A 19016-nucleotide genomic window follows, 5' to 3' on the forward strand; every position below is an offset into this window, starting at 1 on the left:
TTCACTTTACAGGGATTTTCACTTTACAGCAGTACCCTGGAACCTAACCAGCTGTATAAGTAGGACCCTCCTGTACAGTACAGTTGCTCCCATTCAAGACAAGGTTTGTGTTCTAGAAAAATTCGTTAAGGGAATTTATGTTGTGTGTATCACATTTTCTCTAAAATTTCTATTATGTAAATTGCAAAACACATAAATGAGAGGAAAATTAAACAACAAATGCTGTATAAAATTTATATTAACTCAACTGCCATCTCTCACCAAGGCAGGGCGACCCTAAGAAGAAAACATGTTCACCATCACTCATTCAGTCACCATCTTTCCTGAAGTGTGCTGACATCATAATCTGATTACCCTCTGACTGTAACAACATCCACACCCCTCCTTCAGAGTGCAGATACTGTCCTTCCCACCTCCAGGACAGTAACATCCCCACCCTTCCTTCAGAGTGTAAGCATTATCCTGCCTACCTCCAGGATTCAAGTTAATATGTTAATATAATGCATACACACAATAAAAACATATATCAAAAGGCTAATATACAAAAGTTTGCTGACTAAATTTAATGGATATATAGAGGGAGGAATTTGGGCAGTGGGATGGGCCAGGCAGCACCAGGGTGGATGATTTTTACCAGAAACAAAAAGCCATTAAACAACCAATGCCATTTACAGTGGACCCTCGAGTTTCAGCGGCATCGACTTTTGTGAATTCCAACTTTCGGCAATTTTTTTTCGGCAAAATTTGGCCTCGCAGTTCATGATTAGACTTGTGATTCGGCGATCGTCCAGTACCCGTCTGCCCGTAACCGCACACACAAAGCCAGTCTCCCACGCCATTCATGCTCAGTGTGCCATTGTTTACCAACACGTGACCATCACCCTGCGGGTTCATACATAATAATCCATTGTTTTTTGTGATTGCAACTGCTAAAAAAAGTCACCATGGGCCCAAGGAAAGCTAGTGCAAGCCCTTTGGTAAAGAAAGTGAGGAATCTATTGTGGCATAGGGGATGTCCCTGGGGTTGGAGGTGAGTGGTGAGGATGTGGAAGAGTTGGTGGAGGACCACAGGGAAGAGCTAACCACTGAAGAGCAGCAAGAGCTTCATCTGCAACAGCAAGAGATCACAGCTCAGGAAACTGCTGCAGAGGAGGAGGAGGAAGAGAGATGGAGGAAGGTGCCTTCTTCAAAGATTAAGGACATTTGTGCAAAGTGGATTGAAGTGCAAATATTTATGGATGAACTTCACCCTAACAAAGCTGTTGCAGGCCGTATTGGCAACACGTACAATGACAGTGTTGTGTCCCACTTCAAACAAATCTTAAAGAAACGCCAGAAACAGAGCTCTCTGGACAGATATTTTGTGCGACAGGGTTCCAGTGACTCTCAAGTTGTTCCAAGTGCCAGTGTCTTTAAAAAACAAAGAAGGGAAGTAACCCCAGATAAGGACTTCATACCTGAAGTCCTAATGGAAGGAGATTCTCCTTCCAAACAATAGTGTACACCTTCCTCCTATCCCCTCCTCCCACCTTCCATCCACCCAGAAGTCTTCAGTAAAGGTAAGTGTAATGTTATTATTACTTTTTATATGCATGTACTTGATTTCTCATTGTTTTTAGTATGTAAATCTTTATTTAATTTGAAAAAAATATAATTTATTTTAATATTTTTGGGTGTGAGGAACGGATTAATTTTATTTCCATCATTTCTTATGGGGAAAATGGTTTTGCCATTCAGCAATTTCGACTTTCGGTAGGCTCTCTCGAACAGATTAATCACGAAACTCGGGGGTCAACTGTATAAAGTAATGGTTTCAAATGCACCACTGCATATCCTCATCATTCAGTTGCCTTTTGGAACTAATTTCAGATAGGGTGGACCTAGAACTTTATAAAATATCTGAGAGAAATAAAACATTAATGCACTTAAGAAAATAAGAACATAAGAATGTAGGAACACTGCAGAAGGCCTACTGGCCCATGCGAGGCAGGTCACTTGTAATCACTTATTCAAGACACCACTTCTTTCTGTGAGAAAATAAATAGCCAATGAATCTAGATTAGCAAGACTAGCTCAAGCTCCCAATGCCACCTTCAGCCCAGTGAGGAAAGCAACATTATGCATTTAGTACACTAAATCTTTCATTTATTAAAAGAATTTGTTCCCTAATGCCTAACATTATTTAGATTACATCTCCATGAAGCAAGCCTCTGTATAAAATGGGATTTCCTGTACAATATTTTGATTCCACACAATGTGCCTCCTGTTCTGCTACAAGCTTTTTCTATTTTTTCATACAAGATGAGCAAATCTACCATATACAAAATCTTTCTTTCTTTCTTTCTTTCAACACACCGGCCGTATCCCACCGAGGCGGGGTGGCCCAAAGGAAAACCGAAAGTTTCTCCTTTTACATTTAGTAATACAGTGGACCCCCGGTTTACGATATTATTTCATTCCAGAAGTATGTTCAGGTGCCTGTACTGAACGAATTTGTTCCCATAAGGAATATTGTGAATTAGATTAGTCCATTTCAGACCCCCAAACATACACGTACAAATGCACTTACATAAATACACTTACATAATTGGTTGCACTGGGAGCTGATCGTAAACTGGGGGTCCACTGTATATACAGGAGAAGAGGTTACTAACCCGTTGCTCCCGGCATTTTAGTCGCCTCTTACAACACGCATGGCTTACGGAGGAAGGAATATACAAAATATATTATTATATATATATATATATCGCCTCTTACAACACGCATAGCTTACGGAGGAAGAATTCTGTTCCACTTCCCCATGGAGATGAGGAAATAAACAAGAACAAGAGCTAGTAAGAAAATAGAAGAAAACCCAGAGGGGTGTGTATACATATGCCTGTACATGTATGTGTAGTGTGACCTAAGTGTAAGCAGAAGTAGCAAGACGTACCTGAAACCTTGCATGTTTATGAGACAGAAAAAACACCAGCAATCCTACCATCGTGTAAAACAATTACAGGCTTACATTTTACACTCACTTGGCAGGACGGTAGTACCTCCCTGGGCGGTTGCTGTCTACCAACCTACTACCTAAAATATATATATATATATATATATATATTTAAGGTAGTAGGTTGGTAGACAGCAACCGCCCAGGGAGGTACTACCGTCCTGCCAAGTGAGTGTAAAACGTAAGCCTGTAATTGTTTTACACGATGGTAGGATTGCTGGTGTTTTTTCTGTCTCATAAACATGCAAGGTTTCAGGTACGTCTTGCTACTTCTGCTTACACTTAGGTCACACTACACATACATGTACAAGCATATGTATACACACCCCTCTGGGTTTTCTTCTATTTTCTTACTAGCTCTTGTTCTTGTTTATTTCCTCTTATCTCCATGGGGAAGTGGAACAGAATTCTTCCTCCGTAAGCTATGCGTGTTGTAAGAGGCGACTAAAATGCCAGGAGCAAGGGGCTAGTAACCCCTTCTCCTGTATATATTACTAAATATGAAAGGAGAAACTTTTGTTTTTCCTTTTGGGCCACCCCACCTCGGTGGGATACGGCTGGTGTGTTGAAAAAAAAAAAAAATATATATATATATAGTTTAACATGCTGGCCATGTTATTTGCATACTTGTGGGTATCTGGTATCTGCTGAGAGGTTATCCAGCATATTACAAACTTAAGAGACTTGTGTTGTAAAGCATGCAACTAACCACGTCTTTACAGTGAACTTCATTCAACACAGACATGCATATAAACAATCAAGACATAGAACATTAGTTCCTTAATTCCTGCTACAAGCAATACATTTATATTTATAAACTGAATGGCTCTTGGCCAAGTATCTCAGAACCAGAAAGGAAGTTGGATAGCTGGGAGAGAGAGAGAGAGTTACATTTAGATCTGAAACTTTTACTAAGACATTTATTGATATCCTTGACTGTCATATTATTCAATTTTTTTTTTTTTACCTCAACAGTCATCTCCTGCCAAGACAGGGTTGTGCAAAAAAAACAAATGCACTATCTTTCATGCAACTGCTGCCTTACCAGAAATATGCTGACATTACAATCAGATTACCCTTAGACTGCAGCAGCCCCACCCATCCTTCAGAGTGCAGGCAATGTACTTCCTACCTCCAGGACTGCAGTATCCCTACCTCTTCAGAGTGCAGGCAATGTACTTCCCACCTCCAGGACTGCAGTATCCCTACCCCTTCAGAGTGCAGGCAATGTACTTCCCACCTCCAGGACTGCAGTATCCCTACCCCTTCAGAGTGCAGGCAATGTACTCCCCACCCCCAGGACTGCAGTATCCCTACCCCTTCAGAGTGCAGGCAATGTACTCCCCACCCCCAGGACTGTGGTATCCCTACCCCTCCAGAGTGCAGGCAATGTACTTCCTACCTCCAGCACTCAGATCCTAACAAAAGTACAATCTTAAAAGTCAACAAGTTAGGCCAAGAATCCAGATTGTCTATGCTTGAGGGTCTACAAAAAAACTTCGCTTCTTGTCCTGGGGGAGAAGGGGGGAGTTAAAAAGGTTCTCACTGAAAAAAAAGTGATTGTATACAGTGCAGCATAATAGCTGCACTGAAAATAAATATCTTTATATCTGTTAGAGCTGATTTAGTATTAATTACTTGAATATGCTGGATGAAGGAATGAGTTGACAAGCCTGTGGTATAGTAGACATTCCCTTTTGTTCAGTGTTAGTCATTTTTTCTACTTCACAGGACTTCAAGATGAACACTGATTCCTAATAGAGAGACTTTGGCTTTACATCACTCACACTTGAAGATACACTTGAGAACACACTTACTCAAGTTGCTTGTAAGTGGCATGATGATACTGACAAACTGTTGAACAAGCAAACCAGGGCACAGGTGGTGTCAGAACCCATGGCAAGTGAGTCTTAAAACTCCAGGCCAGTGTATGAACACCTGGGCCTGCATTGTGGTTTGTTTGCAACTGTGTTATTATAATTTCATGAGTCGTGTTAACTATACACAAATAACCCGCACATAAAAGAGAGAAGCTTACGACGACGTTTCGGTCCGACTTGGACCATTGACAAAGTCACACTAACAGAGATGGAGCAGGACGTCCTGCTCCACCTCTGTTAGTGTGACTTTGTCAATGGTCCAAGTCGGACCGAAACGTCGTCGTAAGCTTCTCTCTTTTATGTGCGGGTTATTTGTGTATCGTTCCAGTCACGGTATTGTGCCTTTTTGTTATTTATTTGTCATGTTAACTCTTTCACACTCCAGTCCTTTGAAATTAATATTTCTCCCAGTGTCCACATTTAAAAAAAAATTCTTCTGAAATGGTGGAGAATCTTTTTGTGGAGGTATTGACAAGAAAAGTATGAAATTTAATGGAAAACATATGGAATTACACAGTTACAAAGTTGGTGACTGGGTACAATTTACACATCAGCAATTTTGTCCAGTTTGAGTGCTATGTTAACCCAGATCCAACACTCCATTTGACCACATTCTTAATACACATTCTTAAGTTGTTTTACTAGTATGCCTTCTGTTCTATCAACTGAGCACAAGAAATCACCCATTCAATTATCAAAGCTACCATATAAAGTGCACAGAAGTTGGTAATTTGGCAAATTTTACACAAAAGAAAGAAATATTTCAATTTAAAAATAAAGTCCAAAATAAACACTGTAAACACTCCAAGCATTAAAACAACACTTCTGCTCAGTAATCATGTCTACAGGCCTCTCCTATACTACACCTGCCTTCAATTTTTAATTCACCATCACACAACAATTTGAAAATTTACCCTATTTGTCAGATAATAAAATATAACTAGGAATGGTTGATCATGGTAAACAGCATCCAAATAAATTGATCAGACCTATTAAAACCCATAAAATAGGCTGGGGGGTATAGGGAGGCTTTACCCTCCTTCAGAAAAATTGGCAAAAATCAAATATTTTCACTTCTTTGAGCCCAATTTCAAGCCACTTCCAGTCCTTAAACCAACCAAAATCATTTCTATTTCAGTAATATATATTTTATTGTATTAAATGATACTAAGAAACGGCCAATAAAACCATTCAAAAAAACACCTCAAAGTTGCTATTTGAAATTAAACACAAGTTCAGAGTTTTACTTCTCACATCATGCAGTAAAAGGAGCAAGATTTTCTTTATACTGTGAAAACTCACAGCACAGACCCATTCCCTCATTGCTAAGTCAAAATTTATTGCTCACAGCTCATCTGAGGAAACTGCACTCAAAACGTAGATCTACATGAGGGATCCTGGCATCAATAACGTAGATCTACATGAGGGATCCTGGCATCAATAACGTAGATCTACATGCGGGATCCTGGCATCAATAACGTAGATCTACATGAGGGACCCTGGCATCAATAATGTAGATCTATGTGAGGGACTCTGGCATCAATAACGTAGATCTACATGAGGGATCCTGGCATCAATAACGTAGATCTACATGAGGGATCCTGGCATCAATAACGTAGATCTACATGAGGGACCCTGGCATCAATAACGTAGATCTACGTGAGGGACCCTGGCATCAATAACGTAGATCTACATGAGGGATCCTGGCATCAATAACGTAGATCTACATGAGGGACCCTGGCATCAATAATGTAGATCTATGTGAGGGACTCTGGCATCAATAATGTAGATCTACATGAGGGACCCTGGCATCAATAATGTAGATCTACATGAGGGACCCTGGCATCAATAATGTAGATCTACGTGAGGGACCCTGGCATCAATAACGTAGATCTACATGAGGGACCCTGGCATCAATAATGTAGATCTACATGAGGGACCCTGGCATCAATAACGTAGATCTACATGAGGGACCCTGGCATCAATAATGTAGATCTACATGAGGGACCCTGGCATCAATAATGTAGATCTACGTGAGGGACTCTGGCATCAGTAACGTAGATCTACACGAGTGATGCTGGCATCAATAATGTAGATCTACACGAGTGATGCTGGCATCAATAATGTAGATCTACACGAGTGATGCTGGCATCAGTAACGTAGATCTACACGAGTGATGCTGGCATCAATAATGTAGATCTACACGAGTGATGCTGGCATCAGTAACGTAGATCTACACGAGTGATGCTGGCATCAATAATGTAGATCTACGTGAGGGACCCTGGCATCAATAACGTAGATCTACATGAGGGACCCTGGCATCAATAATGTAGATCTACGTGAGGGACCCTGGCATCAATAACGTAGATCTACATGAGGGACCCTGGCATCAATAATGTAGATCTACGTGAGGGACTCTGGCATCAATAACGTAGATCTACATGAGGGACCCCAGGCATCAATAATGTAGATCTACGTGAGGGACTCTGGCATCATTAACGTAGATCTACATGAGGGACCCTGGCATCAATAATGTAGATCTACGTGAGGGACTCTGGCATCAATAATGTAGATCTACATGAGGGACCCCAGGCATCAATAATGTAGATCTACATGAGGGACCCTGGCATCAATAATGTAGATCTAATAACGTAGATCTACATGAAGGGACCCTGGCATCAATAATGTAGATCTACATGAGGGACCCTGGAATCAATAATGTAGATCTACATGAGGGACCCTGGTATCAATAATGTAGATCTACATGAGGGACCCTGGTATCAATAATGTAGATCTACATGAGGGACCCCAATAATGTAGATCTACATGAGGGACCCTGGTAATAATGTAGATCTACATGAGGGACCCTGGCATCAATAATGTAGATCTACATGAGGGACCCTGGCATCAATAATGTAGATCTACATGAGGGACCCTGGCATCAATAATGTAGATCTACATGAGGGACCCTGGCATCAATAATGTAGATCTACATGAGGGACCCTGGCATCAATAATGTAGATCTACATGAGGGACCCTGGTATCAATAACGTAGATCTACATGAGGGACCCTGGCATCAATAATGTAGATCTACATGAGGGACCCTGGCATCAATAATGTAGATCTACGTGAGGGACCCCAGGCATCAATAATGTAGATCTACGTGAGGGACCCTGGCATCAATAATGTAGATCTACATGAGGGACCCCAGGCATCAATAACATAGATCTATGTACAGGACCCAAGCATCAATAACAGATGTGTGTGAAGGACCAAGGCATCAATAATGCAGATCTATGTGAGGGACCCAAGCATAAATAATGCAAATCTACATGAGGGACCCAGGCATTAAAAACAGATCTATGTGAGGGGACCCTGGCATCAATAACATAGATCTACATGACAGCCACTGAAAGGGTCAAAGGAAACATTACCTTGCAAATGGTTTCATCAGTCATAACTGAAGCCACAAGTAATTTCAATTATGACTGAGTCAGTTATTTTGACTCATTTATTATTATTATTATCGGTCATTATGACTCATGGCTTCATGAGTCATAATAACTGAAGCCACAAGTGGCTTCATCAGTCATTATAAATGAAGCCACAAGTGGCTTTATCAATCATTATAAATGAAGCCACAAGTGGCTTTATCAATCATTATAAATGAAGCCACAAGTGGCTTCATCAGTCATTATAAATGAAGCCACAAGTGGCTTTATCAGTCATTATAAATGAAGCCACAAGTGGCTTTATCAGTCATTATAAATGAAGCCACAAGTGGCTTCATCAGTCATAAATGAAGCCAGAAGTGGCTTCATCAATCATTATAAATGAAGCCAGAAGTGGCTTCATCAATCATTATAAATGAAGCCAGAAGTGGCTTCATCAATCATTATAAATGAAGCCACAAGTGCTACATCAGTCATAACTGAAGAAGAATAAATGCCACTATACCATGGCTGGGACAATTCAAAACCTACCTACAATTTGAAGAGGAGACCTCAGACGATGTTCAAAAATTAATTAAATGTCTTAAACTTTGTCTAAATCTTCATCTTAATACTGTTGACTAGTTGTGGATTGTATAATACAGTACAGCAAATTTTTTATACAATGGACCTGATACAATGGATTTTGACACAATGGACCTTTTATATAAAGGACCAAATCCTCTCAGTAAATTGTATATTTTTAAATCCTATATTTTCAGTGTTTATTGACTATATATGTAGATTGTGTGTACAGTGCTATATTATACAGCAGAGTACTGAAGTGCATTTTTCGTTATATTTACCATTATTCTGATTTCATTGACACTCAGACAATCCCCCTGTTAATCCCTCATAACAAGGGTTAACTGAATATAAATGACAGAAGCAATGATAATTCTCAGAAATATGGAATACAGCTCACTATTCACAACCAAATAACAATAATTTAACCCAAGTCTAGTCACACCTACAATCATGACATTTCATCTTGCATCTCGGTTGCCTCGTCGCTGTTTCGCCGGCTGTGGTTGTGTATCTGACAGCTCATCGCTTGGTTCCAGTTTTATGCGCACAGCACGTGGCTTTTTGCTGGCAGTTGAGGGACCGGCCTTGCTGGTGTCGTCTTGTTTAACTTGCTGTTAACATATAAAACAACAATGGTTATTGATGAAACTTTTTTCCCACTTTTTTTTTTTTTACCTCATCTGTAGTCTCCAGGGAATGGTAATGCAAAGAAGGAAACACATCCACCATCATTCAGTCAACTACTGTCTTTCCAGAAGTACAGAGCCATTACAATTCAGATTACCTTCTTAAATTTCTTAATAAATAAAGGAATAAAGGGCAATGTGTGGTGTAAATATTATGCAGAAAATTCGGAGTGTGGAAATTAGGAGAAGGTGTGGAGTTAATAAAAGCATTAGTCAGAGGGCAGAAGAGGGGTTGTTGAGGTGGTTTGGTCATTTAGAGAGAATGGATCAAAGTAGAATGACATGGAAAGCATATAAATCTATAGGGGAAGGAAGGCGGGGTAGGGGTCGTCCTCGAAAGGGTTGGAGAGAGGGGGTAAAGGAGGTTTTGTGGGTAAGGGGCTTGGACTTCCAGCAGGCGTGCATGAGCGTGTTCGATAGGAGTGAATAGAGATGAATGGTATTTGGGACCTGACGATCTGTTGGAGTGTGAGCAGGGTAATATTTAGTGAAGGGATTCAGGGAAACCGGTTATTTTTATATAGCCGGACTTGAATCCTGGAAATGAGAAGTACAATGCCTGCACTCTAAGGGGGAAGGGGGATATTAGCAGTTTGGAGGGATATGCTGTGTATCTTTATACGTATATGCTTCTAAACTGTTGTGTTCTGAGCACCTCTGCAAAAACAGTGATTATGTGTGAGTGAGGTGAAAGTGTTGAATGATGATGAAAGTATTTTCTTTTTGGGGATTTTCTTTCTTTTTGGGTCACCCTGCCTCGGTGGGAGACGGCCGACTTATTGAAAAAAAAAAAAAATACAGTGGCCAAATACTGTTTGCCCAATTTTCTTAATACTTCACCTCTTACCTTATCTTTAAAAATATGAGAGAGCTGTTCACTTCTAGACTGCCAGATCATCTGTTGTCTCTGTACAACTTCAGGATATCTGCAATAATTGGCATATCTAAGAAGCAGACAATAAAGGTTATAATGCACTACATAAATGAAAAGAACCATTTATAAGTTGGTATGAAATAGCAGAATCACTTAATGAATGGACTGGATACATTCATTCATAACCATTGAGTGCCTAATACAGTATTGCCACAGAACAAAATATTGAAACATTCAATAATTAACATTACCATTGTAGTATCTAAGTCGAATGCAACTATTTCTGATACAGTATTTACTTCTAAAACAAAATGATAATTCTTAAAAGAGAAGTCTCACTTCTTCATGAAGCTGATATCCGTAGGAAGAATAAATTCCCACACTGCTCGTGATCCCTGATATCGAGACACACCCAGCAGTATATCCTTCAAGTCATTGCCTGGAAGTCCTACCACATCACCAACCTCGGTACGCACAACATTCGTGTTTTTAGTGAAGAGGTATAACTGTAATGGAGTGATGCTTCGTTAGTTCATGTTATGTGGAAATACATGGGGAAGATGGGGAAGTGGAAAGAGAATTCTTCCTCCATAAGCTATGCGTGTCATAATAGATGACTAAAATGCTGGGAGTAAGAGGGGCTAGTAACTCCTTCTCCTGCATACATTACTAAACTTAAAAAGAGAAACTTTTCTTTTTCTTTTTAGGTCACCCTGCCTCAGTGAGAAAAAAAAAATGGTAAAGACAGATAGTAAAGGGTTTATTATACTTCTACCTATATTAAGGATTATGTGAATCAAGGATGAAAAAGTAGGAGGACATAAGTGTGAAAATAAACAAACTTTGAGTTGGCACATTCAGTACTTTGTGAATAAGTAAGATAAAAATTATACAGAACACATGCACAACAAGTATTTATAGCATATAGTAGCAAGAAAATCAATGCTACCATAACTCAAGACATCCAGCATTATTACTGCAGTAGATGTATAGAGTACAACCTTTGTATCTGCAGAGTCAGTTTTTGCAGTTTCAGTTATTGTGGTTTACTGTGACCCAAAAATAACCTTTAATTTTCTTAATAATGGACCCAAAGCACAAAAGTAGTAGTGATGCTGTCAGTTCTTCAAAGCCCAAGAGAATCTGTGAAGTGCTTCCCTTCAGTGAAAAAGTGCTAATTCTCAACTAATTGTGCATAATTTGTCAATTAAACTTTATCATAAAGTTTAAATGATAAATGGTATGCCATACAGAAGTTGTTAGTATATAGACAAATGTGATATGTCACTATTATTTAGTATAGTAATAACAAAGTTTAATTTGCCTCTTGACTCCCAAGTCTCATTATTTGCTCTAAATAGACAAACAGCCCTGCACATATTAGACTGAAACTTATGATGATGCTTTGGTCCGAGTTGGAACATTAGCTAGTCATTAACTAGTTAATGGTCCAAGCTGGACCAAAACACTCATATGTTTCACTCTCCTAAATGCAGGTTGTGTACTGCTCCAGTCACGGTATTGTGCCTTTTTCTTCTTGTTGCTCTAATTAGCCTGAGATGTGAATATAACTCATGCATGAAGCCAGACACAGATATGCACAAATTATTGACATTGGGACTAAAGTTAAATGTGTGAAGAGTCCCTTTCACATCGGCCTCTAGCAGCATGGTAAAGTCGAGGCCTTGGATAAATTAGCAATAAACAAAGAGAACAATGAATATAATTTTAGTTTCTCTAACAGAAATTAAAAACCCATTGTTAAAAAAGAAATAGCAAACAAGTTTGAAGAAGAACATCAAAATGGTATACAATACCGACAGGTTGGTAGGTAAGACACATAGGCAACAGTTAGGCATCTTTATTCCAAAACGTTTCGCCTACACAGTAGGCTTCTTCAGTCGAGTACAGAAAGTAGGCAGGAACAGTAGAGATGTGAAGACGATGTAATCAGTCCATCACCCTTGAAGTCGTAGAATTTGAGGTTGTCAGTCCCTCGGCCTGGAGAAGTTCAGTTCCATAGTCAGGAACTATCAGATAGTTCCTGACTATGGAACTGAACTTCTCCAGGCCGAGGGACTGACAACCTCAAATTCTACGACTTCAAGGGTGATGGACTGATTACATCGTCTTCACATCTCTACTGTTCCTGCCTACTTTCTGTATTCGACTGAAGAAGCCTACTGTGTAGGCGAAACGTTTCGGAATAAAGATACCTAACTGTTGCCTATGTGTCTTACCTACCAAGTTTGAAGAAATAGAATGGTACAAATGGTTGGTTAACTGGGTTTCAAGCCTGTCAACTATATGAAGGTCATTAAGGCTGCATATAACCTGCTTACCACTAGTTTACAATACTTTAATACCTAAAACAAAATCTAACCCTTTTAGGGTTTCAGCCGTACTAGTACGGCTTATGCCCCAGGGTTTTTGACGTACTAGTACGCATAAATTCTAGTGCCCTCAAATCTAGCAAGAGAAAGCTAGTTGGCCTTCATATGAAAGAATGGGTCTATGTGATCAGTGTGCGCAGTATAAAAAAAAAATCCTGCAGCACACAGTGCGTAATGAGAGAAAAAAAAAACTTTGACTGTGTTTTTGGTTTAAAATAGCGACTTTGCACTGTATTTTCATATGGTATTTATGGTTGTATTCTAGTTTTCCTGGTCTTATTTTATAGAATGGAAGACATATTACAGAAATTGAGATGATTTTGATTGATTTCACAATAAGAAGTACCTTGAAATTGAGCTCCAAGTAGCAGAAATGTTCGATTTTTGCCAAAGTTCAAAAGTACGCAAATCATGCCACGCATCCAATACACGTCAACTGGTGAATCTAATATTTTTTCACAAGTGCGCTGGTATTATTTATACCATTTCTACACTAATTAGTAGTCTGCATAACAGTAAATCTTCTATTTTTTGTGAGAATAAAAATTCAAAGAAATGTAAGAGGGGTGTGGGTATGTGACTAATGAACAGAGGAAATGTTATTTTTGTGTCAGGAATGTCTTTCTTGTTTATTCTGGACCCTATTTGGAAATTGGCATCTTTTGAAATTTGTGTGAAATTGGCAAAATTGCTAAATTCTGACCACTTTATTGGATAGTTGAAATCAGTAAATGGGTGGTTTCTTGTACTCATTCGATAGAAAAAACGGAGTTCTAGCAAAATAGTTATGATTTTTGTTGACTAGTACACTGGAATTGGATGAAAATAGGGCTCAAAAATGGGAAAATTCGCTGATGCGTAAACGTCGTCGAGACTGCTAACTTTGCGAGAGCATAATTCCATAAGTTTTCCATCAAATTTCATACTTTTGGTGTCATTATGATCGGAAAAAGATTCTCTATCTTTTCATAAGAAAAAATAATTTTTTTTTTTTAAATTTTGGCGACCCTGAGAACAAGTCTCTGAGAGGGCCTGGCGACTCTCGGTGTTTATACACACCTCTCACTCAGGGTATATATCAAATCATGTTGTTGCATTATATGTATAAGAATATTATGGGAGAATGGAAAACTTTGAGAATGTTATGCTAGGAGACCAAGCAGCAACAGCGTGGTTGACCAGGCAAGCACCAGATGAGCCTGGCCCATGGCCAGGCTCAGAGAGTAGAGAAACTCTCGAAACTTTTCAAAGGCATGTAAAGGTAAGGTATTGGTCTCCTAGCAAAACACTGTCTCAATAAGGGTTTCTAATGTCTTTAACCCTTAATTAAACTGTCCAAACATAGATCTACGTTCACGTGCATAGCACTCCAACCTTTATTTTCTCCATTTGAAAGCATGTAAAAAAAGTAGCTCTACGTTCGGAGTGCTACGCACGTCAACGTAGATCTACGTTTGGATAGTTTAAGGGTTAAATCAGTTCGTCAATTTCACAACCTCATTCCCAGTATTGTTATATACTGTATAGTGAACACATAAAAAATAAAATTTAATATATCAGTACTTCAGAATTCTTATATAAACATAAAAATTTGCACAAATTATTATTATTATTAATATACAGTATCATGCATAAAATGAATACTGTTTTGGTACAACTCGCTAAACACAGGATCACAGGCACGTGTTCGACTGCCAATATGCCCGACACTCACCTATCACATCACATAAAAACTCTCCACAGAGGCTTAACTTTGCAAATCTGGAGGTCTGAGTGTATATAATACAGCCTCTCCTCACTTAGCGACGTACTCGTTTACCAACTACTCGGACTTACGACGGCCTCTCTGACCAGTATGCATATCTAAATAATTTATATTAAGAGTTGGTTTCCTCTATTCTGTTTATTACAACATACAGTACACTACTGTATAAACATTTAATAATGTACTAAAAATGTTATAAATGGTGCAAAGTTGACATTAAAACAATATCAAAGATGGTTGACAAACCCACTACCATTATAGTATGCTCCTCACTTAGCAACGAATTCATTTACTGACGCAGTCTTAGGAATGGAACTCCGTCGTTAAGTGAGGAGAGGCTGTATAAATATGTAAAGTTTTATACCTACCACAAAATCTCTACCACGCTGAATAAGTTCATTAGGAATGCCAGACTCTGACTTGCTATCCTTTGGATACAGTATATCTGATTTAACAACCCAATTGCCTTGCACAAGAACAGCAACTTGCTGCAGGACCTTGAGCACAGACAGCGCTGACTCTACACTACTCCCGTAGCCAAACACTCCAAGTAGTTCTCCAAATGAGGCAACACCAGCTGTAAAACAGACATGACATTAGCACATCTACTGTATAAACATAGCTCTCTTATAAAGGTATTGTAAAAGTACAACCAAAATTGATAATCATGTATTATGACAGCCTTTTTATATGCTGTTAAATTGTTTATGCAATTTTTAAATAAAAATATGAGAGCTTACTCTCTCTGATAAATAGAAAATATAATTAAAAGTTACACCTAAATATTACAGTCAACCCCTGCTTAACGACCTACAGTAACGAGGTACCAGACAAAAGGTCATTAAGCGATAAATACATTAAGTGAATTGCATTTTTCCCATTGACATTCATTATATAGCCTGAAAGGAGGACAAGGATAATATTCCACATCTAATTCCTATTAATTCTGGGAGGAGGTGATGAAATTCATATGTACAGGAGGGCCCTGCTTATACAGCAGGTTAGGTTCTGGGCAACTGCTGTAGCAAAACTGCTGTAAAGTGAAACAGCTTTTTTTCAATTTCCAATGCACATAACAGTCTGACAACATGTTTACATTATATACTAAGTGAGCAAGAGATAGGCCTAAAAAATGTATATACAGTATATACATTACTTATCTTAAAATATTTTTGTCCTTAGCTTATAGTGCATGGTAAATATAATTATTGTAGGAAGTTTGAATAAATGAAGAATAGGTATAATTGAAAACCAGTGCAGTAGTGAAATGCCATAAAGCGAAGAGCTGTAAAGCGGGGCCTGCCTGTACTGTGTTTACAAAAGATTACCTTCCCTGTCTCCCATTTCCTGTTTTATTCTCTCTATAACATCCTTTCTTTCCCTCTCTCTCCCAGCTGAAAGGTGAATTACTGCTAGTACTTTCCTCTAGTAATTTCTTTTCCTTGCATTACTAATTAAAGACAGCTGTAAATATTTTCAACATGCCAGCTATCGCCCGCTGAACCAGGGTGATCCAAACAAGAAGAAACACATTCATGGTCATTCACTTAATCACAGTCTTGCCAGAAGTGTGCTGACATCACAATTCAACTGCTAACAAGGCAATAAAAACAGCAAAAATCAGAGTCATTTTGAGCAAAAACTTTCACAGTGTCAGATGCAGTCTGGATTCCAGTATTTGAACACTTGCTACTGTCTCAACTTTGAACTGAACATAAATGTGAAACTTAACAATTTACTTCACACCACACTATACTGCGCAATGCCTGCACCCTGCAGGAGAGGTGGGGAAGTCAGAGAGTAATCAAACTGTGATGTCAGCACACTTCTGGAAAGATTGCAGTTGAATGAGAATGGCAATGACTTTTCTTCTTTATGTCACCCAGCCTTAGCAAGAAGTAGCTATTGAAGTAAAATAATAATAATAATAATAATAATAATAATAATAATAATAATAATAATAATAATAATAATAATTAAGGTAGTAGGTTGGTAGACAGCAACCGCCCAGGGAGGTACTACCGTCCTGCCAAGTGAGTGTAAAACGTAAGCCTGTAATTGTTTTACACGATGGTAGGATTGCTGGTGTTTTTTTCTGTCTCATAAACATGCAAGGTTTCAGGTACGTCTTGCTACTTCTGCTTACACTTAGGTCACACTACACATACATGTACAAGCATATGTATACACACCCCTCTGGGTTTTCTTCTATTTTCTTACTAGCTCTTGTTCTTGTTTATTTCCTCTTATCTCCATGGGGAAGTGGAACAGAATTCTTCCTCCGTAAGCTATGCGTGTTGTAAGAGGCGACTAAAATGCCAGGAGCAAGGGGCTAGTAACCCCTTCTCCTGTATATATTACTAAATATGAAAGGAGAAACTTTTGTTTTTCCTTTTGGGCCACCCTGCCTCGGTGGGATACGGCCGGTGTGTTGAAAGAAAGAAAGAATAATAATAATAATAATAATTAAGGTAGTAGGTTGGTAGACAGCAACCGCCCAGGGAGGTACTACCGTCCTGCCAAGTGAGTGTAAAACGTAAGCCTGTAATTGTTTTACACGATGGTAGGATTGCTGGTGTTTTTTTCTGTCTCATAAACATGCAAGGTTTCAGGTACGTCTTGCTACTTCTGCTTACACTTAGGTCACACTACACATACATGTACAAGCATATGTATACACACCCCTCTGGGTTTTCTTCTATTTTCTTACTAGCTCTTGTTCTTGTTTATTTCCTCTTATCTCCATGGGGAAGTGGAACAGAATTCTTCCTCCGTAAGCTATGCGTGTTGTAAGAGGCGACTAAAATGCCAGGAGCAAGGGGCTAGTAACCCCTTCTCCTGTATATATTACTAAATATGAAAGGAGAAACTTTTGTTTTTCCTTTTGGGCCACCCCACCTCGGTGGGATACGGCTGGTGTGTTGAAAAAAAAAAAAAAAAATTGAATAATAATAATAATAATAATAATAAAATACCACACACTTTAATAGCCTGTACATTCTGAATTTATGATAGTAAATGGTGTAGTGAGTGTGAAGACAGTGTGGCAAGCTCCCATCACTACCACCATCACCATGTGCCTCCATGCTACTACTGTGCCTCCCACTGCATCTACATCTATTATTATTGTCTCAGTTTTATTTACCGAATGCATTTTTCAGTGGTATAAACTCGTTTGGTGTCACTGTGGTGGATCTCAATTTGTTTGGTAAAATTTAGTCAATAAATGTGGATTTTTATATTATAACTGATTGATCAGTTATAATTGTATTCACAATTCACAATTACATACTTACTATTCAATTTTTTCTTTGGCTATCTTTTCGGATGGAATGGGAGATCTTATGGCTTTGAAGGCCATTTGAATTGTGATTTCTGCTCAATTCTGGCAAAACAGCCATTGAACAAGGTAATAATGAGTGTTTTTCCTTCTTTCAGTTAACGTACTTTCATAGGAAATGGTAGATGTGATAAAAAGCATGAGGGTAAGCTAAGTGACTTAGCACACATTCCAAAATTACAGTAAACACTAGATTTAAGCGACTAATTGTCCATTAAATCTGAATAATGAAAAATATTTTTCCATGATCGTAACATTAACGAATAATTTTAAGATTTAACAGAAGTGTTAAATTTGGAATTATCCATACAAATGGCAAGTTTTTATTTAAAAGACAGATTCATTAAATCCAAAATGAATATTAGCATACCATTAGTCATGACAGTCTTGACACGATCGTGCAGGGGAAGAGAGAGCAGAGCCGAGCGCGATATAAGATTTGCTGGGAGTCCTGACGCTGTCGCCTGAACTTCCCTCGTAGGCGGCACTAACTGGCTTAAGTATTCCTGAGAGCCCAGGCTGAACTGATCTACATGCTCGTGTTCGTACATACAATAGAGTTTCCGCATTTCAAAATCGCTGCGCTCGCTGCCATATCTGTAATGCAAAAATAGCAACAAGTAATACATGTATTTTACACTTAGATTAAAAACAAACTTTACCTAAATCTGTTCTTTTATAACTACTCGCTTTCACAGCATAAATACAGTGGACCCCCGGTTAACGATATTTTTTCATTCTAGAAGTATGTTCAGGTGCCAGTACTGACCGAATTTGTTCCCATAAGGAATATTGTGAAGTAGATTAGTCCATTTCAGACCCCCAAACATACACGTACAAACGCACTTACATAATTGGTCGCACTGGGAGGTGATCGTTATGCGGGGGTCCACTGTAATGCAAAATTTGTAGCCCTTAGACCAAGGTCTACAAATTTTATTGAAACTGTTATATACACTAGCAAAAGGTGATAATAACAAAGATATGAGCCCACAAAACTTTACTTAATCCCCCCAAAAAGCCATGTTATGGAAAAAAGAGATTCAAGGATTATTTATACACTAAA

General features: G+C 38.7%; 1 protein-coding gene across 2 annotated transcripts in view; it reads right to left on the bottom strand.

The window, feature by feature from the left end:
• Window positions 1-220: 220 nt before the first annotated feature.
• Polr3E (RNA polymerase III subunit E) overlaps window positions 221-19016 on the bottom strand; it is a 28807-nt gene continuing 10011 nt past the window's right edge. Inside the window, exons 6-11 of one of the 2 annotated variants that reach the window (XM_070095181.1) lie at window positions 18321-18547; window positions 14979-15187; window positions 10792-10958; window positions 10426-10504; window positions 9339-9503; window positions 221-276 (exon numbers count right to left, since the gene is read on the bottom strand). In XM_070095181.1, the coding sequence (XP_069951282.1) occupies window positions 9351-9503; window positions 10426-10504; window positions 10792-10958; window positions 14979-15187; window positions 18321-18547 (835 nt within the window). In that variant the 3' untranslated portion in view covers window positions 221-276; window positions 9339-9350. Of the gene's footprint in view, window positions 2698-9338; window positions 9504-10425; window positions 10505-10791; window positions 10959-14978; window positions 15188-18320; window positions 18548-19016 lie in introns of both variants that reach the window. The other variant, XM_070095179.1, reaches the window with a different exon arrangement.

The sequence above is a fragment of the Cherax quadricarinatus genome, chromosome 49, assembly GCF_038502225.1.
Source record: "Cherax quadricarinatus isolate ZL_2023a chromosome 49, ASM3850222v1, whole genome shotgun sequence".
Classification (NCBI taxonomy): Eukaryota; Metazoa; Arthropoda; class Malacostraca; order Decapoda; family Parastacidae; genus Cherax; species Cherax quadricarinatus.